This window comes from Populus alba, chromosome 13 (genome assembly GCF_005239225.2).
Source record: "Populus alba chromosome 13, ASM523922v2, whole genome shotgun sequence".
Taxonomy (NCBI): Eukaryota; Viridiplantae; Streptophyta; class Magnoliopsida; order Malpighiales; family Salicaceae; genus Populus; species Populus alba.
In genome coordinates, this window is record NC_133296.1 from 10,115,683 (window position 1) to 10,139,984 (window position 24,302).

Genomic DNA, 24,302 nt, shown 5'->3' on the forward strand with positions numbered 1-24,302 from the left:
TTTTTTTTAGTATTATTTGACGCTTTTAATATTTTATTTTAAAAATATAAAAAATATAAAAATTTTATTTTAATATATTTTTATATAAAAATATTTTTTTAAAAAAATATTTATAATCCTAAAAGTATTTTGAAGAAACACGCGAGCCTTTTGAACAGGTGTTTTTCTATACTGAATTCATGTCATTATTTTCTTGAAGAATGCCAAACATCTCACAAGAAAAAAATATTTGTATTATAATAATAATTATTATTTCAATTGATCAGGTGTTGATCAGTTAAGGAGTCGGGTTTTAGATTACACAGGCTGACTTGGATTGATCCAGAATATTAATTAGAGCTCAGGGCTTAGGATTTTTTTTTATTATTCAAGATGCTTTTTTATTTTTTATTGATTGAAGATTTGTTTGAGCTTAGATAAAGATTTATTAATGTTTATGAGATTTGTTTTTAGATTTTTCAGGTAAAAAGGGTTGAAAATAATTTTTATTTTTATTTTTTGGAAGGTTGAGACTTAATTTTCTAGCCATGTAAGTGTTAGTATGCATGTCATGTAACCAATTAATTGATTATATGTGATGTTGATTTTGTTCATGTAAACTCTTGTCTTTGTGGAAGAGTTTGGTTGTAATGAAATTGAGGTAGTTTGTAATGAGTATATTGATTATAATTAAGGTAGTAGTAGTAATAATAATAAAAAAAATAAAAAAAATTGTGACAATTATAAAATAAAATTAAAAGGAGGCCAGGGCCGAGGAATGCGGCAGGCCCGCAAACCCATAAATAAGCAAATGCCCTAAATACAAAAATATATTTTAGGGTTGAGTTAAGGGCTGTGAGGAGGGAAAGAGAGATCGATCAGATGGCGAATTTCAACGTAGTGCAGAAGAGAAGAAGAGCACAAATATCAGAGAGCAAGAGAGCAATACACGGAGACCCATTAACTAAAAAGCTTAAGAACAAAACCCAGCCCCTCACTCTCTCTGGCAAGCGCAAGCTCTTAAAAAATGGCGTAGAGTATGCTTCATTTTCTTTTCGATTACTCTTAACAACTCCTATATATTGTAATTTTTTTTTTCTTGTCTTGTGACTGCTTTGCAGGAGCAGAAGGAAGCTGTAGATAAGGTTTTGGTCACTATGCAAGACGTCGAGATGGCTTTTGCTCCAGGTTTTTCTTCTTGATTGATGTCTGTCGGCTACCTGGGAAAAGAAATCTAGATATTCCAAAGGATTTTTGTTGCTGTGGGGGTAGAATTGGCTTAACTCACGCCATGCTAGAAATTCTTGTAAAGATTTTCAAAGTCAATGCTTGTCCGTATTTACGCAAGTTTCTGTCTGGCCCTCTGGAGCATATTGTTAAATAACCCTTGACAATTGTTTTACTTATTGCAGCAGCAGCATGGTCTGTAAAGGTATTTGAACCATGGCACTCAATGGAAACTATATTTAAGTTTAACGCTGGTGTTTATGACTTCAATTTTGTATTACTTTCTACTTGGCATAATATTATAATAAAGCTGATGGTACTTAATTTCCCAGGAGAGGTTACATCCAAAGATGCCAAAAGAACACCTACAAGATTTCACATGAACAAAGGCAAGAAGCTTAAGCGATTGAAGCGCAAAGGCAAGTTTATGTTTTAGTAAAAGTTGCATTCTGCCGATGCCAAGTTCTGTACCTTTATGATTTATCTATTTCTTTACCCTCTTTCACTTTGATTCTGTGTACATTTGCTTCTCAATACATAGGTAAAACAAGACAGCCTGAAGTTTTGGTGGATGTCATGGTAGATGACACATATATGAGGCAGGGCGTGGTATGGCAATAACTGATCCCAGCGAGTTAGCTAGAAGTAAGGAAGAGGACTAATGGAAAACACGATGCTCTTACACAGTGCCACACCTATATTTGACAATTGACACTATTATAATAATTTTTTTATTTAATATTTATAAAGATAAATGCCGCAGCTTTCACACATCATTTCATTTTAGGTTCAATGGATTATTATTTTTTTTTTTTTTTATGAAAAACAAAACACTATTCAAACTCAGTATGTATTTCCTTTCGAATTTGTTATGTAGTTTTTCTGCTTTATATATAGAGACATAACCATGATTTTTTCGTCCCTTGCTGCATATTAGTTTTGACCCTTTTTTCTCCTCGTGAATCTAACAGTAACTTTGGTTCTCAAGTCTACAAAATTCTCTTAGAGGACGGGATTTTTAATTATCCGAACATTTTTCTGATTCTTTTTCCCTCACCTTTTCATGTTTTCCCTCCAAACTCATATCCATGTGATAATGTCTGCCGGTTATTGCCAAGGACGCCGTTGGAACTTTTTAAAAACTATAGGACCAATAATTGGAAATTACTTCTTATACCAAATGACTTGGATATCAGTACTGAGTTTCACTAATTTTTTCATTTGCCACCCCCTTCCCCCTTATTTTTTTTCCATTCCTTTTTTTTTAGTTTTGCCTTTTTTTTTTTCAATTCCATCCTTGTATTTTTTTAATGGTCCTTTGGATTGTCTTTATATCATGACAATATCAATACAATTAATTTAAAATTCAAACTAAGGAAGAAGTAGGATTGAGAAAAAAATTTCTATTCATTTCATCAGGTTTTTTTTTTTTTAATTTCATCTTTAATTTTTTTTTTTTTTTTATCAACTAGTTAGGTTGTTTTTTAGACTAACCAAGTATACTTACTCATGCCAAGATAACTTACACATTTTAACCCATTTAGACTCTTCCAAGTCAAATTATATTAAGACTTTCAAATATGAGATTTCTGTTCCCAAATGCATTACCGCTTTCATTTTATAAACTAGATAGTAAGGCGCAACTCTAGTTGATGTCTTTATTATTATGCAATATATATTGAAGGCATAAAGGAGCATTTCAAGCCGACCTTTATAGATGAATTAACTATGTCAATAACATCTATTCTTCACATTGTGAATGCTAAAGTGATACCATGTTGAATAAAAAAATTATCAATGCATTAATCTTATCATTGTACACCTGATACTTGTTATATCTTCTGACATAATTTATGCATTTTCAATTTATAGTCATCTAGAAGTACCATGCTCTCTACATCTGCATGACCATCATATGTCCATTTATATGGGCGGCACAAATTCCTTAATGGATTTCTTGTAAGGCTTTCTTAGCTTTTACTATATCCAAACATCTTAGCAAAAAAAACCATCAAATGACAATTTTTGTAAGATTTCCTTATCTACGTAATATATATTTCATTGTCATTCTTTTTAAAGTCTTTTTATCTACCTTAGATGCATCTAAGAGAAAATCAAAGCACATAGAGCCATCTTTTTATCTTATTGTCAAGAGAATTATGGTAGACTAATTGATTATTTATATCAGTTGATGGAAGAGCCCAAAGCAAAAGAAATGCATGTTAGGTCTTTAAAACAATTCGAATCATTTTGAGATACTTAGTTTAATCTATTTTACCGAAAAGGTCTATGGTTTGAGTCCGTATAGCTCTAAAAAAAAAATTCAATTACAAAAACAAAAATTGTATAGTTTTTATTTCTTCATTCAATTTCATGAACTTGGGCTTATGTTGTTGACATAAAAACATCCATTTCCATTTCTTCAAATACAACCCACAAGGGTTTGCCTATTCTTTATACATAAACCCTTGTGAGGATTTCATGCAATTTTAGTAGTTCTTCCGCTTCCAGATAAATTTTTTTACTTGTGCTTCATAAAAAGCAACCAAAGGTTGATGGATCATTACCTTGATGATACAAGATAATAAAAGGTTACTTTATCTCGTATAAGGTCACAAGAAGAGATAAAGAATAAAAAAAAAGGATAAAATTGAACAACCATACAAGCATTGCTTGCGCATTGCATACAACTTTAGAAGAGAATTCACTTTTACCAAAGAAAAATAGAATCTACAAAGCTTAGGTCGGTAAATGATATAATGATCACCCTTTCCTTGGGAGGAATTAAGAAAAACAAAATACTATGGTGGCTTCGTTGCTTTATTTCATCAGTGATTTAACAATCTCAAAGTTTTTTTTTTAAAAAACTTACATAAGTTACAAACAAAATAAAAACAAACCCAAAAAATATAAAAGAGTGAAATGAGAAAGGGGGACTTATGTTCTAAACTATTTTTTTGAATGATCTAATCTTATTGAATTGGAAAAAAAGAGTGTGATAAAGATAAGTCCTAGTACAGTATAAAAAAAATCGAATATTCTACTAAATTCATTTTTTTTAGAGTTTTTTTTTTTGGCATAAACCTTTTTAAAAGATTATCCATTCCCTCTCTCTATAAGAGAGGCAGGTCCTTGTTTGATTTTTATTTTATTAATACTCTTTACTTGATTGAATTAGGAATGAGATCTATAGAAATAACCATAGAAATGATGGAACCCATTATTTATTTATCCATTTCTATTTACTACTCAATTACTAATTTTTATTTGCTATATTTTTCTTTGATATCTAGTACCAATTATATTTATTATTTCAAGGTAAAATGCTTATAAAAACTATTACATAGCTTTCTTGTTACCCAACATTCTACTTCTATTATTAACCATATCTCACAAACCATGTCTAAAAAGTGAAAGTTAAAATACTCCCTATTTTTGTGACCCTAGTAAGAAGAAGAAAATTTTCCATGGACGGATCCAGCATCTGGGCACTTACCCACATTGCTTAAAAAAAAATGAAGTATATATTATACTGAAATCGATAACCAGTTCCGACAAATAGAAAACTTAGGAAAAAAAATTAAAATAGATGTGTTTGGAGAAAGAGAAAAATAATTCTGATGATAGAATGGAAATAAGAAATAAAAGTTTAGAAAGAACTGCAAAAAAGAAAAAAAGAAAGTGTTGCTTTAAACCCCAATTAAAAATCGATAATATTATTGTGAAACTGTAGCAAGTTTATAAATAAAACAAATGATGAAATAGAAAAATAAATATATTTTGGAATAAGAAAATGATCTTGAGTACTTAGTAAAATAATTGATATGGTTTTAGAAATGATTGAATAAGAAAATTCAAATCAAATCAAATTTTCTCGGTTTTAGTCTTTGATTTGTGAGAATTCTCAGTTGAGTCCCAAATCAAATCAAATTTGAAGAATATTTTCAATTTCACCCCTAGTAATCCTTCATTAAACTTTTAGACTTCAACAAATTGACTCTTAATTGGTCTTGAAGATCTCATGATCATTTAATTTGACTCTTAATTGGACCTTTAAACTTTAAATTGCTTTCATTTTTACCCCTAATTGAGTCAATTTCACCCCTCAAATTGCAATTTCCATTACACTTCAATCGCTTGACATTTAATTCTTTCAATTTTGTGGAGAAATACATGGATGGATGGATATGGATGAATCCATATACAAAAGCGGTGGTCCAGTGATGCTTAATATCAAGTCTTAGTCATCTTCTTTCGGCACTTCGAGCTCTGGCAGCAGCTCAGCTCGTAAATGAAATTCTTGGCTGTGGTGGACCCTCAAAAGTTCAAAAAAATATTAAACAAATAAAAAAAATAAAAAAAAAGTGAGGAAAGAAACGAGCTTGAGATTCCATTCCTTGAGCACAAAATGATGATTCTTTGTGTTCTATGTTCTTCTTCTTCCACTCCAATTGGGAAAAGTGGACTTTAAACTTACATGTTCTCTCTATAAGATGCAGTGCTGGCTTCAATAATTCTCCCAAGGACTCGTTCCTTGTCAACTTTCTGCACTGAAATAATTCCTGTGGTTAGTGAAACACCAGAGACTTACCAGTACTCGAGAATCCAATCTCGGGTCTTCACTCCATTCCAACTAATCCGCCCGACTTCCTTTTCGCTATAATATAAATCAATAATTTGAATTATAAGAAATATGTTTAGTTTACAAATCTATATTTAAAATGCATATTTATTATAAATTAAAGATATTTTATATTATAATGGTTGTTATTATAAAACATGTTTAATTTAATGAAACTTCAAATGCAATTTGATGATATAAACCTTAATAAAAATGCATTTTAAGTACTTATCACATCTCTTATTATTATTTTTTAAAAAAGAGTAAGCAATGTGTCACCCACTTCTGTCTAAAATTCAACTATCACAATGGTGGCTGAAAAATCGGAGTGGAAGATTATTTATCTAAAAATTCATTTTCAACATATTTTTTCTCAAAAATTTAATAAACACCCTTATAACCTCCTAAAACTAATTTATCAAAAAAGAACCAAAAAGATCCAAAAACACAAAACCAAACCAAGTAATTTTTTCTTATATTTAATCAGAAAGCAAACCAAATACAATATCATGAAGTGAGCATCTTGAGCTTATATTTAATCAATTAATTTAATTATTACAAGATTTATTTTAAAAAAGCAAAATTTAACAATGAACGACAAATAAATAGAACTGAGATAACCCGATTTATTTTTAAAATTAGTAAAAAAAAACCCTATATAAAGAAAATAGAAAAAAATATATATAATGAAGCTCAATCTCCAATTAAATAATTGCTAAAGGATCAAATTAAAAAAAAAATGAGCTTAAAAAAAGTAAAAAAGAAGAAAAAGAAGAAGCAAAGAAGGAGGCAAATCTTTCAAACTTGGGTTAATTTTCCAAACTTGCAACCCAAGAATTTATGGATTTGGGTTCAATCAATAAATTTCAATTCTCCCAACCAATTTAATAATGAATGATCAAATTGAAAAAAATATCAATTTAATTTTTTTTACCAAAGTAAAAAAGAAATAGTAATCAAAAGAATGAGGATAAACTCTAATAAGGAAAAAAACAATAAGGATAAAATCATAAATAATATTCAATTTTTAAAAATTAAATCAAATTAAAAAAAATTAAAAGAATAGAAATCAAATATAACTTATATGATCTAAGCAAAGTCAAATTTAGATTTTGGCATAAAAAATTTTCTATTGTCCAGTTTTATGCTATTAAACATAGCTCCAAATCGAACTGTAGGATCGAGCTGGAACTTTACCAAAAGAATCTAGAGGAATTTTTATATGTTGGAATAAACTTTCGGGTCAATTAGAGTTCGAGAAGACCTTGTGATTTGGGGCAGAACATGTTGTATGAATTTTGTTATTTATTTCCTTTTGATTTATGGACTTCCTTTTTGGTAAGGATCATTTTGCTATAAAGATGTGACAACTTGTTTTGGGAATTTTCTAATTCTATAAGGATCTTTAATGGCTTGCAACATAATTTGCAAGTGTAGCAATGATTCATTAATGTTCCAAAATCTTTTTTTTACAAGGATTTTTTATTCATCGTAGCTGCATAAGAAAAGAATGACCAGTTGTATTTAATGACATATTGATTAACTTATTTTGGGAACTTTCCTAATCCTATAAGGAAGGTTAAAGGAAGACAACAAGGGCTTCCATGTTTTGAGAGGATTCTTTAAAGTTACAATTAATTATTGTAGACAAATAAGGAAACTAAAAGGGTAAGTAAAGGTGGCAACAAAGACTCTAGTGTTTCTGGAATCAAAATTTTGTTCTTGACATTATTTAAACTAGGAAATTTATCTATCTTATGTTCTTTTGTTTAATTAAGTGCAAAAACTTTAGTTTACGTGTCATATTTGTTATTTTTATTATTTTCTTCATGTTTGGGCTTAATTAATACTTTGTTTTTAGATATGATTCAAGACTTGTTTGAATCAGGGTTTAGACTTACTAATATAAGTTTTAAGTTAGTTTTATTAATGGGTCAATTCAGCTCACAAAAGTATATTCATTAGAGTTAATTTTTTAGAAGTACTTCAACTTTTGTAAGCCTAAAATTCAGAGCCATTGAATAATATTATTTTGAATTTTCAGCTTGTATGTGAAAGTGATTCTTGCATTTTTTGGTTCTCGAAAGAATTAAACTGACTTATCAAAGATTAACTGGCTTCATGGTATCATTTGATTTAATTCCAATAGTACTGGTGCTTTGAAACTGGTTTTTATTGTGTCACACTTTTATAAGATTTCTTTATCAAATTTGAATCTTAATTGTGAGTTGCATGATCACATGATCATGAAGTTAAAATTACTAGCTGATGAAAAAAATAGAAGGAGGATGAAATTTAAAAATGATTTTAATTCTATAAATTATTTCAATTAAAACAAAGTGTAATCAAAAGAACAAGTTCTGAATGTGAAGGGAAAAATAAATTAAAGGTTACTTTGAAAATTTAAAGGGTTAGAGCGGATATTGAGGACGAGAGGAAAGAAAAGAAAAGGTCGCAACAACAAATTAATGGTCAGTAAGCCACTCACACCACTTAGGGATGAAGTGACCGCTGAGACGATTCCAATGTCATCATGGAAGGCGATATCTGGATACCCGAGGATGTCACATGCATCGCTAAAGGAGCGCAAACGTCTCCTACCCGCTGGTTAGTGCTTTACACGCGACAACCATACGTTTTTAAATTATATTATATATTTATTACAATATTTAATTGTCCCTTAGTCAATTTGATTATAACTAAAAAAACCATAGGGAAAATACAAAAAAATTCCCTGGACATCAGTTAAAGAATTTTTGCTTCCAAGAGTAATTTAATTATTTTATTGTAATTTTTAAAAGTAATTTTGTTTCAATTCATAGTATAATTAATGAGCATAGGGTATTAGTTTTTTTAAAAAAAAAAAAATTAATTAGCATGACAACATTTAAAGTTATTAGGCATTCTGCACGAACTGGAATATGGTCCAAAGTGTGTGTGGAGGGACATGAAAAGTTTTCAACGGGTTGGATGCTCCTTCAATTTTATGGAAGGAATCCAAATTAATCAAAGAAATGAGTTTCCTTTGGAACATTATAACCACCGTGATAAACATCTGCCATGAGGGTGGAAGGTGCCGGCGCCACCGAAGATCATAAGCAGCAAATTGATATTCCTATAGAAAGGCATATATTCACTTCAAAATGGATACTATAAGCAGTAAGTCAGATGCTTTGATTTTCAGTGAAGGTATAAAAAAAATCCACTTTTCCGGACGGAGCACTGCTGCCTCTAATTTGTTCTGATGTGCATCTTTTAATCCCATGTCCAATCTGGTTATGAATATATTTATTATTATTTTTTTAATTGTGGATATCGTTTCCATGTATCTTAACTAATCTCCTGAAATCCTAAAATTATTAACTTCGTAAATCTTTACTGATTTTAAAGTTTACAAGACTCAAACTAGAGGTTTTTGAATAACAAACTCAAAACTTGAATAGTTAAACTTTACCCGTTATTAATTTCTTTAAAGAAAGTACAAAGAGAAATTAATTAGATCGTGTTGCAAAAAATATGGTGCATTTGCTATAATATTATATGGCCAACACATAGCAAGTGGCAAGCCTGTAAAAACAAAGTGTTGCCAGCCTCAGAAACCTCCTTATAGTTCATCCACTGAAGTTTCAACCAAGATATATATCTAGATCACTGTGCATAATTACATAAACAAACTGAACGTCTTAAAAATTAAACAATAGAGAATCAAAGACGACATTTGCCCCCCTGTTCTTTGGTGTCGAATCACTTTCAAAGCAGGATCAACCTGCCTCGTGATCTCCTGCAACAGGCACGTCATTTCCTGCAGATGCATTTGCCGGATGTCTAATCCCAACCTCAAATTCTGCGGCATCAGCACTTTCTGGTGGTTGATCTAGTAGTGAATGCCGGCAAGTTGGACAGGAGGAGTGCGATACCAACCATTTGTCTATGCACCTAACATGAAAACCATGGTTACACTTTGGCAAAACTCGTACTTTCTCACCATCTGTGAACTCACCAAGGCAAATTGCACAATCCGTAGCAATAGTATGTATCCCTGACACCCCGTATATGATCACCGGGATTTGTCGCAATGCGCTCTTTTTGAGGCCTGTTGCTGCCAGACGCGCGGCGGTCTGATCGGGAGTCTCAAAAGCAAACCTCCGGCTACATCGTATGGCGCATCGTACTATTGAATTTAGTCCAAGCGCACAAATTAATGCACAAAGCAAAGCTGCCAAGATGATCACCATGTTGGAATCGAAACTGGCCTCACTGCTGTAATTGTTGCGCGTCCTGCTTTCATTTGCTGCCGGTCGTGTGCTTGATTCTGTATCCAGGAGCAGCCGGTGGGGACGATGATGTAGAGTAACCATAGCTACTATGGCTCAATCCACCAACACTTCCGAATCACGCCAATACCCTCTTAGCCTTACTACAATTTCCTTAGACCTACTATGAATTTATGCAAATAAGCTGGAGATTTCATGGCTCCAATGCTTCCCAGCTTCAAATCGAACCACAAAGGAGACTGAAAGTAAGGAGTTCATTTCACTCGTATATAGAACAAGGCCTTGAGAGGAGGAGGTGGAGGCAAGCCAATAAATTATGAGGGTTTTGTTTTTTCTTCCTGTTCCTGTTGATCTGCTTTCAACCAAAAAGAGAGAGATGAGCCTTTTTGAGTTATGGCAGTGTCTGTCAGGATTCCAACGAGATAAAAAGACGTTAAAAAAAGCATCTTCTTAGTAGAAATTCAAGCAAGGAAATTAAGTGCTTTCTTTAATGCACACTTTGTGGCTTCTGAAGTCACGAAAATCCTCTTGGAAATTAATCCAAGGATGATGATACTAAGGATAGAGAGAAATATGTTCTGTCCTTACCTTAACCAACTTTTTATTTAACTTGAAATTTGTTCAGAATCATTCTGTTCTATATTTATTTTTATCAAATAAAACATATCTTATGATTATTTCAATAAAATTATAATATTATATCAAATAATTATCGCAACTTAAAAACTTAAACTGTTACCTAAGATTTTAAGATATAATTTATATAATTTTTTAATATATAAAAATTTTGCTGCTTCTATTAGAGAAACTAATAATTATTTTGGTGGTACTGAAATATAAGATTTAGCGTAATCAACTTAAAAAGTTAGACTATTTTTTAAGATGCTAAGATATAATTATATATATTTTTAACATATATGAATTATTTTTGTTTTTATTAAAATATTGATGATTTGTTCTGGTGGTACGGAGAGATAAGTGCTGGCTTAATATTTGGTGAGGAATATTATATAGGGCAGCTATTTAAGTGCTTGTAGTTGTACTCTTCAGATGCGGCGGCCAAGGGAACTGGACTACAGATGGGAGAGAAGATACCAAGTGAAAGAAATATATTAGTGCTTGTAGTTCCTTTTATTGTCGAGAGAATGACAATACAGAGGGCTAAACTATAGAATCTTTTTCCTTTTTTAAAAAAGAAAAATTATGATCCCAATTAGTTGCTTAGGGTTAATGCTTATTCTTGAGCACAAATCTCTCTCCCACTCCCCCTATCTTCCTCTAATTTAAAGCTTAAAGTAAATTTCCATGCCTCCTTTGGATCCCTTTGTTTTCAAATGATGCCAATATTGCCACACCTTCGAGCAAATTTGGAAAACATATTATTATTATAATTAAAAACAAAATAGTATTTGATTTTTATTATACCCCCCACAACAAATGCTAATTTAAGGTGTAGTTTGGAACTGTAAATTTTAAATTTTGTTTATTCAAATTTAATTTTTTAATATTTTTAAATTATTTTGATGTGCTAATATCAAAAATAATTTTTAAAAAATAAAAAATTATTTTAATATATTTTCTTGTAAAATAATACTTTAAAAAATGACTATTATTACACTATAGACATCCTTTAAAGTAATACTCTCCACTAACTGAGATTGAGAATAATTCAAATAGGAATTGGAATTTTGCCATTTTAGCAAACTAGGATTTAACATTGTTGCAGCAAAGGCACATAAAGCATATTTGAATGATTTAGACCAAGTACGAGAGAGGTTATGTTTAATTAGAGTTTTAATAAAATTTAAATTTTTTTGTTTAAAATTATTTTTTTATTTTAATTTACTAATATTAAAAGTAATTTTTAAAGTAAAAAAATATGATTTTAATATATTTTTAAAACACATTTTAAAAACAAATACTTTTAAAAAGCTGGTTATAAAAAAAAACCGCTATGACATGACCAGTGCCCACTGAACATTGTTGTGTGCTCATGTTTCAAAACACCAGTGCCCAGTGCCCACTGAACATTGTGCCGCAGCCACGAAGAGATAGCAGATGAGACCTTTTACAAGGAGATGTCATGATCAAATGTCCCTGCATCAATACCCCCACAGTGCTAAAACTATTACAGGGTTAATTTCTATTTACCTACCACATATTTCAAATGAATCTAGTTTCTTTATATAGGTTTATTATTATTATTATTATTATTATTATTAATATGGATATTCGGGTTAGTGTACCTCAATTAATTCCACAAATTATAAAGTTAACGATTATGTAAGCTTCCGATGATCTTAAGGTTTGTGGAACTTGAACTGATGATCTTTAAAAAACAAATGTAGAGCCTGATCGATTGAGTTGAACCCCTAAGAATTTTCTCTATATAGGTTTTAATTGTATGAATGAAGGTTGCTAAGAATACTGAGTTAACTCGTATAATTACAATATATATTTTATAATGTAAAATCTTTTTAAAAACTAATAAAACCATATTAAAATCGTTCTAATTTATATTTGTGATTTTAATATTAATTCCATGTTTTCATAAAAAAAAAAAAAAACATTGATTTTGTCTCACTATTAAACTATTAGGGGGGGGGAGGCAAGCTTTTAAAATTTAATCATTTTAAAATACTTTTATAAGATGGAATCTCTTATAGTAATTAATAGGTTTGAATTAAATGATCCTGATATATTATTTATAACAAAAATTATACGATTAAAATGTATCTTTCTTTTAACATAATTTACATTGAAAACAAATAAACAATATAAAATACTTTGAAATAAAAAAAAATTAAAAAGATCATTAAAAATTAAAACCTTAGAATTAAGAGGCCTAGTAACTAAAGAAAACATGACTTTTAGACTTTTGTACTATTACAAAGGTATAATCATCAACTAACAAAACAACAACATTTGATAAAACCAATTATTTTTTATATTTGGATTTGATGAAGTGTTTTGCTCAACGAAGAGCAAATTTTATTTATTTATAAATTAATGAATTTCATAGTTTAAACTCTCTTTATATATAATTTTTAGTTTATTTTACTATTTTTATGATTTTAATATCTATAATTTCATATATAAATGATATATGTGGTAGCATTTGAAAGATTTTACTCATCAAATTATTTAGATAATGTTCTATTTTATCAAATATCAAATGTTTAAGGGCTTGTTGTTACCTACTTTTAAGGGCTTGTTGTCCATGAGACTCTAAAGAATGATTCTTTATTAATCATAGAATTGCTTTTGATAGATCTGATTGTCATGTGGATACACAACATTTTACATTCTTTAAGTTTCCTCTAAACAAATATATTATTTATCTAAGATTAAGGCCAATCAGCAATCTGCTGCTTGCTCGAAAAAGAGGAAAGCCCGATATGTATCAGAACTTGAAAGAAAAGTGCATACCCTTCAGACAGAGACAATGACACTTTCTGCACAACTTACACTGTTCCAGGTTTGGCAGACAACTCATGTATGTTTAGAAGGCTATGAATAAGAGTTTCTAATTCTCTAAACTGCCAGTTATCTCTGGTATTATATTCTCATTTTAGAGGGATACATCAAGTCTGACTACTGAGAACTCAGAGATTAAGCTTTAATTACAAGCTATGGAACAAAAGGCTCAATTACGTGATGGTATACTATAACCTTGCTCTTCTTTAAATGCTAATCCCTGTTTTATTGTTGGATGCATCTTTCTTGGGAAGTTCTTGGTATACAATTTAGCATTTTATACGGTGAAGTGGAGGTTGTTGTGTTGTTCAGGCGTAATACTTTCCTCCAATAAATAGGGGTTCTACTTGTAACTTCAAAGCATTATGTACTCCTAAATAATAATTGTCATCCAACATGTCACTACCATTTATAATTGTAGTCTAGCTGACATTTCATCAACTCGGCTCATTATCTAGGATATTTGCTCTTTAGATATCATTAAAATACTGGATGTATTTTCTAAGTATAAAAAGACAACAAATACTAGGTTGTCACAAGTCGAAAGGGTCAACCTGGTTTGACCCTCCAGATTTTTTATAAAAAGAGAATCAAAACAACATCATTTTGACAAATTATTTTTTTTTTTAAGTTTAGATATGGGTTTTGACCAGATCAAACTTGAGTTTTTTTACCCAGTCATCCAGGTTTTTTACTTCTAATTTTTCTTCAACCTAGGTTGGTCCAGGCCCTGGGTTAGCGGGTCCCAGTCGACCCACCAGGACAGTTCAAGTTTTATAACTATGGTTTACATCTACCAAAATACAATGAGATATAATATCAATCCCCTTGCACATTTTTTGTTGGGTTCTTTCATTTGACATCTAACATGAAGTATCTTGACTGTATTTTTGGTTGTATGACTCTAATATATAGCTCTGAATGAAGCACTAGATAAGGAAGTAAAGAGTCTCAAGTTTGTCATTGGGGAAATAATGACACCAACAGATAGCTATAATTTGGGAATTCAACATATTTCGTATAACCATTCTCCCTTGGTTTCACCAAGGCCACGACCTGGGTTAGTTGATGCCTTAAACATACAAATCCCACAGTTTCATCCTCTTCAATCTAACTTGTCACCTCGTCAGCCAGCAATTACTGCATCGCATTCCCATGCCTTGTCAGAGATGTTGCCACAAGATCCTCTCAGATGGTTACAGGGCTTTGATATCAGCAACAGAAGCTCTGTTCTGGTTAGATCTGAATGCCCCTTAATATCTGCTAGTGAAGACATCAGTCTTTGATGAATTTTTTCTGATATATAGTTAATCCTCACCTTTTTCTTGGATTGTTCATAGATTGACCATATTGACAACCAAATGTATTTTTCATTTGATTTTGATTCTTTAACTGTAAGTGTACTCAAAGGTATTTGGAAACTTTTCAAATACCTTATTCATGAGGATTTGTCTATACAAATTAAAATTTTATTTTTATTTTTTCTGGCAAAACTTACTGGACTACAATGTTATTTCCTGACAGGGATGGGTATTTTCATGTTATGAGCCTCATTATAGAAACTTGTGAAGTTGTTCAAGTTCAATATTTGTATGCATTTTTTTGTTGTTGTCATCACAATTCACACTCAATTCAAATCCAAATATTCTATTTTTAAACTTTGATGCTTTCATATTACATGCATATCCAGGCTGCTTAACATCTCCCAGGCTTTATTTCAAACTGTTGGCTTTTCTCTGCTTCCAGCCAATTATTTTCAAACTTAACCAATAAGTTAGGCATCTTCACCCACCATAATTGTTAGGTAGGTATGACAACCTCTCTTAGATGGTGAGCTACTCTGATGACATTTCTTCTATGTGGTGAGCTATTTTGATGGCCAACTCTTCTATGTGGTAAGCTCCAATGGATTAAGCAGAGCAAGGCTACAAGGAAGGAAGGAAGGGAGTGAAAAGAACATAGATGGCCTTAATAGGAGAAGGACAGACAAGTCTACAAGTAAGAAATGACTAAGATAAAAAAGATAGTGACGACCTTCCCTAGTAAAATAAGGATGGATAATAGAAAAAATTCCCTCTCCTTCACCTCTTTACTCCGACCTCAATAATTTCTACATCCTTCAACCTTTGATACACTTTGTTGACTTAAGCATCAGATGGTTTTCTAAAACATATAAAGGTTGAGCATAACAGCCCAACAAGATAAGAACATTTACTCAGGCTCGGCCAATAGCTCTCTTACCAAACATCTTCTTAAATTAAAATCATTTTAATTCATTTTTATCATAAATTATTTATATAAAAAAAAAAAACAGCATTTGAAGTATGATTTAAAGTCAAATTAATTCTAAGTTCTATGTTTTTCTTTAATAAGTTCATATTTAAAGGGTTCTTGTTAGAAGGAGATAATTTAGATGGCTGGAAAGAATTTATAAAGGTCATTTGCATGAGATTTGATAGTAAAGTAGATGTAGTGGAGGAGTTTAACAAACTATATAAGATAAGAGTGTAAGAATATAAACTACAAGTTCAAAATTTACAAACCAATGTAAAAAAAGGGTAATTCTCAACTGAAAGACAATAAATTATGAGAAAGATTCATATGATTAGAGGAGAAAATCTCATATAATATTAGCATAACTTTTGAATGAAATGAAATAATAAATTAATACGTGAAATGTCAGCCAATTGTAAACTTTGTGATAAATTGAATAAATTCCAATTAGGTAATGTAATTATTTAAAACAAAATCCTTATGAGTTGGAAAATCCTTAGAAAAATATAATGGAACTCCAAATAAATAAATGCTTGAGTTTGCATGCGAATAATATTGACTGTCAATGTAAACCCCGCATTTTACCCTATAAAATTTTATAAAAAAATGATGAAAATTTATCATGATTAGGGGTAAAACATCTTAAAAGAGTATTATTAATATTGGATTAAACAAAAATAAAATAAAATTGTGTACGAAAGATCCCTAACTAGTCTTTAGAGTTCTAAAGTAAGGAACCAGTTATGATAAAATAAAGATATTATCACCCTAAAGTGTTTTATTGGGGTAAGTTGCATTGTTGTTTGTGTTTTATTTCTAATGGTATGTTGTGCCTTATGTTGGGCTTATTGAACCTTATTAAGGTTCATATATCCTAATACCAAAGATTCACTTGGAATATTTATTGAATGAATAAAAATTGTATACCTCGATCTTACCCATACACTGACCATTATGGGTTAATCTATTTGGAATAAAATATAATGACATAAAGATCCTTTATGGACTAAGTTTTTGACAAATGACCCTTTTGAGGTTCACTTGTCTTTCAGATGTGTTATATAACAATCACCTTCTTATAATTCTAGCTTTATTTATTCACCTCTTATCAATGTTTATACACATCGGTGTTATCATTTATGTATATGTATTCACAATAGATGGATAGCTTTTTAGATTCTTATTAACATGCATGTATAAGAAATAATTAAGAGACTAATACGTGAAAATTAGACTTAAACATTTATATTACTTATTTTCATTTAAAATTAAAAGAATAGGCTATTCCTCTTAATTTCCAAGGTAATGGCCCATGTTGAGTCCATTTTCCCTAAATACTTAGAGTGAATAACAAAATATTTTTGACATGATTTTTTTTAAAACAAAGATGGGTTTTAAAAGGCTTCCAATGTTAGCCTAATGGACTATTTTAATATCGGCCGAACCCTTAATGAGTTTTATAAACATGTTACAGAACTTAATGCAAATATATCTATATGTGTGTGTGAGAGAGAGAGTATTGGTTTTCTATCATTTAAAACCAAAAGACTATGTCAACACATATAGTTGAATAGATCAATGTTCATATACATAGAAAAACATGTTGCAATCCTAAGAAAAATGATGAAATGGCAAAAGACATGAAAGAAAACAAGATGCAAAATTAAGAGATTCAACCAAATGCATTGAAACACAAATATCAATATGATAAATGTTGTTCAATCCCTAAAATCTCATCACAAAACACATCAAAATCAACAATAAAACAAGATAAAAAATTAAGGTACTTAGCCAACATTATTCAACTACAAATATCAATCCAATAAAAATTATTCAATCTTGAAAATCTCATCACAAAATACATCAAAACTAACAATAAAATAATATAATTATTCAAAAGATGTTTGGGGTTTGAGATAAACCTTTCAAAGGTTATTGAGGTGGACCTGAAGCTATTGAAACAATGGTGAAAGTGGCAGAATAGTGGTTGCAAGTCTCTAACACGTGCTTAGAGGGATTGTCACGGTTAGCAAGTCATTGCACATGCCATCGACATCTAATTGACACACAGGTGGCTCTGCCTGGAATCATAGTTTTAAAACCCGGTCTGGCCCAACGGGTTGACCTAGGACCCGGGGCTGGGACTGTGCCAGGTTTATAAAAAAATAAGGGCAGTTAAAAATCTAGTCGACTTAGATGACCTGGCGGGTTGGCCTAGTAAAACTCGGTCAAAAACCTAGTTGTAACACGTTGATTTTTTATTATTTTTTTTACCAAAACAATATCATTTTGATTTATAAAAAAATAAGGTTGACTCGGTAAAAACCCATGACTCAAGCCTTGGGCCGGGCCGGGTTTAAAAATACTACCTAGAATACCACTATATGCTTTTCCTTATGGTATCAATGGTTTCATCCACCACCATTGATGGAGAGAGATCGAAGGAGTTGAAGGTCCAGTGGTATTTTCTCTCTCAATTAGTTTGTTTTCTAACTTTCAGATAAGCTCATGTTATTGGATTACATGACTTATATTGTGTAGTTATTATCAAGGGGAGAAGAATGACAGTGATCCTGCCTTACTTAGAGGTTAGAGGAGAGAGAAACTAAAGATATAAATTTTTAGGGTTGTTTTCTCTTTCTCTTTGATTGATGACGATGCAAAGGTTGTTGGCTTCAATTGATAAATGAGTTTTTTAGAGGGCCTCGAGATGAAGAGAATGATGATGGTTTCATCAGAAATAGAGTTCAAAGGTGAAAGAAATCAATAAGACAAGTTTTAGTTTTAGAGAGAGAAAGATGAGGCTAGGCTGTTTTTATGGAAGAAAAGGAGAAAATGAATAATGTTTTCTAGAGTTTATTTTCTTCACATTTCAAGTCATATATTGAAATATATATATATATATATATATATGATAGCTCTCTCATATGGTGGCTAGGGTTTTAGGTTTTTTTGTTAGTGTTTTTTAAGAAAGTGTGAGGGGATGAAAATGATGAATAGTCCTCATTTTCTCTATAATTCATTCATCTATTTATAACCTATAAATTTTACTATCTTCTTTTTTTATTTGGCCTCCAAGTTTCTTTTTCAGTTTAGTCCATTGTCTGTATTGCTCTTCTATTTTAATTTTTATTTTCTCATTTTTATATATATAATTTTGTTTTTAAAAAAAAAAAAGTTATGTTAGCTTCAATTCAATAAGAAATCAAGAATTAAAAAATAAATAAGAATGCATCAAAAATATATTTTTTAAAATTTAATTTTCTAAAAATACATTAACAAGAAAAAATAGTTGAAAATTACAAAATAAAAATGTGAATAACTGAAATAAATCGAAAACACTTTTTTGAAGTTTTTTTTTTTTAATTTTTGAAATATATTTTGAAATTAAAAGTTAAAATTGGATTGTGACAAGATTTTATAGATAAACCCATGAAAAAATATGATTCTATTATTTAATGCCATTACTTGAACCACGCCAAAAGTAATTCAATCAATAATTTGCCATTTAGCCATGCAAATTCACCTTAACACGCACCAGAAATAATATGGGTTTTGAGCCCAATTGTATAAAATCCAACTCCTAAGTTGAAAAACAATGCAAGGGTATAATAGCTGTCCAAAGCCCAAGTAAACATTTTACTTAACAGAAATTTAAAGTTTGTTTGTGACTTTTTTGAAAACAGATCGAAATCGAACTCACCTGGGAAACTCGCTCAAATTTGAGGCAACAAGCACTATAAGTACTAAACAAAACAAAACAAGCATTTCAGGTTTCTTCTAGCTTAGCAACAGCGTAATAATCGTTCTTTGTGGATTTTTTTTTTCTGGGTGATTAGTAAGCTTTAGAGAGGAAAACAGAAGATGGATATGTGCTAAAATTGATTATTTTTTTAGCAAAAGTGAAGTTTTTGTTCAGTTGGAGAAGGGGGGGTGGCAGAAATGGATGGAGGAGGAGGGAGGAGGATAACTGCTAGTCCGAGGCCGTGTAATGGGAAAAGAGTGGTGGCGAGGAAACGGGGAAGGGGTTTTGGCGGAGGAGATGGGTTTCTTAACAGTGTCAAGAAGCTTCAGCGAAGGGAAATTTGTTCTAAGCGCGACCGTACCTTTACTATGACTGATGCCCAAGAACGTTTTAGAAACATCCGGTTACAGGTACCCTTTTGGCTTTGGTTTCCTAAATTTTTCTTCACCGTTTTTTTTTCCTGTGGAAATCTTGGGTTTTGATTATTGATTTGTCTGTTCTTGTTTAAGGGTGTTTTCACAATGTGTCTATTGTTTCTGCTGCGTCTGTGTTAATCGTTTTCATGATAAATTTTTTATATTTTAAGCAAGAAATCTATGGTTGTTAATGGGTTTTATCGATCAAAGTTAGAATGGACATGAGGTTAAATTAGTATAGGGTATTTGTTCTTTAACTTATGTGTTCTTAAAGTTCTTGTTTTGAGGGATAATTAAGTGCTTCGTCGCATTCATATTTATTAGCGTCTTGTGGGTGCTAGATTCCTTTGAGCTATATACCAATAACATTATAAGCACCAAGAAGTATTGTGGCAATACTGTTAGGTGTTGCTAGTGATATTGATCTTGGCAGATTGTTGCAGTGAAGACACAGTGGTCTAGCGAATTCTTGATTTGGGTTGCCAAAAGCTATATGAATGGAGATTGTGAGTGATGAATGTGGTATTATCTCTAGAGTTTAGTTTCAGTTTTGGTAGTTTCTTGTTTGATGAAGGTGGATTAAATTTTGCTCTAAGCATTGACATGACAGTACCAATCTCTGTGCCTTTCACTTCTTGTTATACAGGCCTAGCAATTGACAATATTTGGAGTTCAAAACTTTTAATTGGAGATAAATTTCATAAAGAGCCAGAAATTCAATAAAGAGTGTTAAATGTAGGTGGGATTGGAATCTGCAGGTATTCAGGAAGAAGGGTAGAGGAAATCCTTGACACCTCCCCTCTTCAATAAACCCCCTACCATTTCAGTGCATTTGAAACTAGAACTTCTAAATTAGAACTTCCTTGTTCAAACCTTTGCTGACGTGCTTGAGGGTTTGTGATGAAGTAATTTTTCTTGCCTACTTGGAAATCTACTTGCTTGTGTCATCTTCCCAGTGTGATTTGAAACTAGAACTTCTAAATTAGAATTTTCTAGCCCAACCTTTGAGGGCTTGCAATGAGTAATTCTGCTTGCCTACTTGGAAGCTGCTTGCTTGTGGTTTCACAAATTAACTGAATGTAATAATTTAACCGGTAACCAAACAATTACACCTCAGCCAAGGCTAAGGGAAAGAACTAAGGATGTTGCTGGACTAACTAGCTATGGAATACTCTTCGATCAACTTGTTTGGCTGGTTCTTGGTACAAATCTTAACATTGCGTTTTCACAGAATCCCAACTTTGTTGCTTGGTTTTTGAAGAGGAAAGTTCTTCTTTTGCTAGTTGATAGTGATGGTGTTAGACTCCTTACATGTATCCATTATTGCTTTTCATGAATATAAAGGTATTCTCACTCTTGCTAATAAAAAAAATACCTTTGGATGGCTCATTGTTAGCCATACTGCATTTCTATATAATGATGCTTAATCATAGTGAAGCTGGGAAATAAATTGACCACTGTAATTTCTGGTGGTAAATAGGGCACTACAAGCATGATCTACTATTTTGCTAATAATATTTCTCCTATATATGTCTCCTCAACAGTTATTTTCATACACACTGCATTCTGCTTCGTATTGTTTATGTTCCTTCTTTCTGCTGTGGGATGTGATCCATGAATAGGAGGAATATGATACTCATGATCCAAAAGGTCACTGTACCATGGTACTACCATTTTTAAGAAAGAGATCAAAGATTATTGAGATCGTAGCAGCTCGTGACATGGTGTTTGCTCTTGCACAGTCTGGTGTCTGTGCAGCATTTAGCCGAGGTATTGCTCATCTTTCCACTTCAGTTCTGATCCTGGATTTTATTTGCGTAAAAAAGTGGGATGGAGGGGTTTTAATGTGTTCCTATTGTTGGATGCAGAGACCAACCAAAGGATATGCTTTTTGAATGTCACTCCTGATGAAGTTATACGAAGCTTGTTTTATAATAAAAACAATGATTCACTCATCACAGTTTCAGTTTATGCCTCAGACAATTTCAGTTCCTTGAAATGTAGAAGCACAAGGATTGAGTATGTGAATCTTCTTACACATGTCTTTGCCTCTCATCCCCCTTCCAACCTCACCTCCCACCTCCCAAAAATTATGTGTAAACCAGGAGGAAATAAGAGCTTGTAGATTTAGTGGTTTCCATGTATTTATCCCATCATTTTTATTACTAATAATGCTTTATGTTCCAGATACATACAAAGGGGTCAGCCAGATGCTGGCTTTGCTCTTTTTGAGTCTGAGTCACTGAAATGGCCTGGTTTTGTAGAGTTTGATGATGTAAACAGTAAAGTACTTACATATTCTGCACAGGATAGGTAACTACTCCATCATATGGTTATATATTCAATTGAAATTATTATTACTACCCTAGTAGCTTCTTCTGAATTTGACTTTTCATTTCCCCTTTATCTTCCCTTCCTTCATCAGTATATACAAGGTGTTTGACCTAAAAAATTACACAATGTTATACTCGATAGCAAACAAAAATGTTCAAGAGATTAAGATCAGGTATGTTCCTTTACATTCTTGCAGCTTTTCATTTGCTCAGCACCATATTCTCAAGTGCACGATAATGTGCAGTTACACGAGCGCATACTCATACATTTTTCTTTGAGATTAATAGATTAAACTGTTCAATGAAAATGTTCAAAAAGAGTGGTTGGGATTGCTGCATGAATGAGCTTACAGTTTCTTTGAGATTAATAGATTTTATACACATAAATTGTAACTCAGGGACTGCTATGCACTTCATGATTCTGAATGTCTAGTGTTGTTTCTTTGAGATTAGTCGTCAGGTTTAATAATGCATGTGCACAAGTTTAATTTCTATGAACTGTTCACCTTGTTTCCCACGAGCTTAAATTTTCTCTGGTTTGCCTTTTGTTTTTTTCTCTGCAGTCCAGGGATCATGTTGTTGATTTTAACTAAAAGTGGTGGCTGTGTTCCTCTTGAGATTCTCTCGATAGAGGATGGCACTGTTCTCAAATCTTTCAATCATCTCCTTCATCGGAATAAGAAGGTGGATTTCATTGAACAGTTCAATGAGAAGCTTCTTGTCAAGCAAGAAAATGAAAATCTCCAGATTCTTGATGTAAGGATCACTGTTGTTATCTTCAAATATTTCTTCATCCATACACAAAAATCTGATTTCTATGCCATGTAGGTCCGCGACTTTCAGCTAATAGAAGTTAGCAGAACTGAGTTTATGACACCATCAGCATTTATATTTCTCTATGAAAACCAGCTATTCCTGACATTTAGAAATCGAACTGTGGCTGTTTGGAACTTCCGAGGAGAGCTTGTAACTTCTTTTGAGGATCACCTTTTGTGGCATCCTGATTGCAACACTAATAATATTCACATCACAAGTGATCAGGATCTTATAATTTCTTACTGCAAGGCTGATTCTGACGATCCCTTGTCTGAAGGCAATGGTAAGTTGTTCAAAGTTTCCACACTAAATAAATGATATTGATACCGAGTTCTTGAAATAAAGAAAAAATGAACGCCGCTCAACAATATCTGCATCCATATGCTGCAGGATCCATCAATATCAGCAATATCTTGACTGGGAAATGTCTTGCTAAAATAAAGGCAGGCAACAGCTTCCCAAATGAGAATGAATGCAGTCAGAGTTCAAAGAAGCACATGTGTGCCTCCACAGTGAGAAGCACAGCCGCAGAAGCTTTGGAAGACATCACTGCTCTCTTCTATGATGAAGAGCGCAATGAGATCTATACTGGCAATAGGCTTGGTCTAGTTCATGTGTGGTCTAACTGATTTTTTGACAAATCCTTGTTTGCTTAAGGTTGTTAATGTTTAATCAGATGGTTGAATGAGCATGCTGCCTGGATGTGAGAGTTCCCTGAAACTGTAACATTTACCACACTTGTACCATGTCATATTTCTTTTTGGTTTTGGAAATTGATTTCCTTGTGTCTGTTTCACTCGAGAGCTCCCCACTCCCCATTGCACTTCATGGTTCTCTCATAGCATTCGTTTTCTGCAACCCCATTGTTTTCAAATGTCACGTTGGTGATTTAGTAGGTCTCTGGAGCAGTGAATGCTGGAAGTTTTGAAATAAGCGTCCAAGGGAGGGAGGGTGGGTGGGTCATTGTTGGAGTGGTGGGACCGCATGAAGTTCTTTCAAATCACCACAAACATTTAGTTTAGTTTAGGTCAGGTGGCGTATGAAGGCAAGACTAGTTTACTATGCATTTCACATGGATTTGAAGGAAAGCATGGCCATGGAGAAGAGGGAATGCTTTACGATTTCCCAACCATAAATTTT

The 24,302-nt window shown here is 31.9% G+C and overlaps 2 protein-coding genes and 1 long non-coding RNA gene across 3 annotated transcripts; 2 read left to right on the forward strand and 1 right to left on the reverse strand.

Moving 5' to 3' along the window:
- Window positions 1–830: 830 nt before the first annotated feature.
- LOC118034442 (uncharacterized) lies at window positions 831–1,720 on the forward strand. The gene is made up of 3 exons (XR_004685032.2): window positions 831–1,016; window positions 1,101–1,411; window positions 1,539–1,720. It is a non-coding gene; the product is annotated as an uncharacterized lncRNA (long non-coding RNA).
- A 7,726-nt stretch (window positions 1,721–9,446) lies between these two features.
- On the reverse strand, window positions 9,447–10,197 carry LOC118034466 (RING-H2 finger protein ATL74; the record flags this gene model as incomplete). The annotated part of the gene is made up of 1 exon (XM_035039767.2): window positions 9,447–10,197. A coding segment is annotated over one exon (609 nt), but the record flags the coding sequence as incomplete, so codon positions are not given.
- Window positions 10,198–19,517: 9,320 nt separating this feature from the next.
- LOC118034445 (uncharacterized) lies at window positions 19,518–23,958 on the forward strand. The gene is made up of 8 exons (XM_035039738.2): window positions 19,518–20,007; window positions 21,636–21,783; window positions 21,882–22,032; window positions 22,201–22,326; window positions 22,439–22,519; window positions 22,910–23,102; window positions 23,175–23,445; window positions 23,553–23,958. Exons 1-8 carry the CDS (start codon window positions 19,795–19,797, stop codon window positions 23,789–23,791), a joined length of 1,422 nt encoding a protein of 473 aa, XP_034895629.1. The 5' UTR covers window positions 19,518–19,794; the 3' UTR covers window positions 23,792–23,958.
- Window positions 23,959–24,302: the final 344 nt, after the last annotated feature.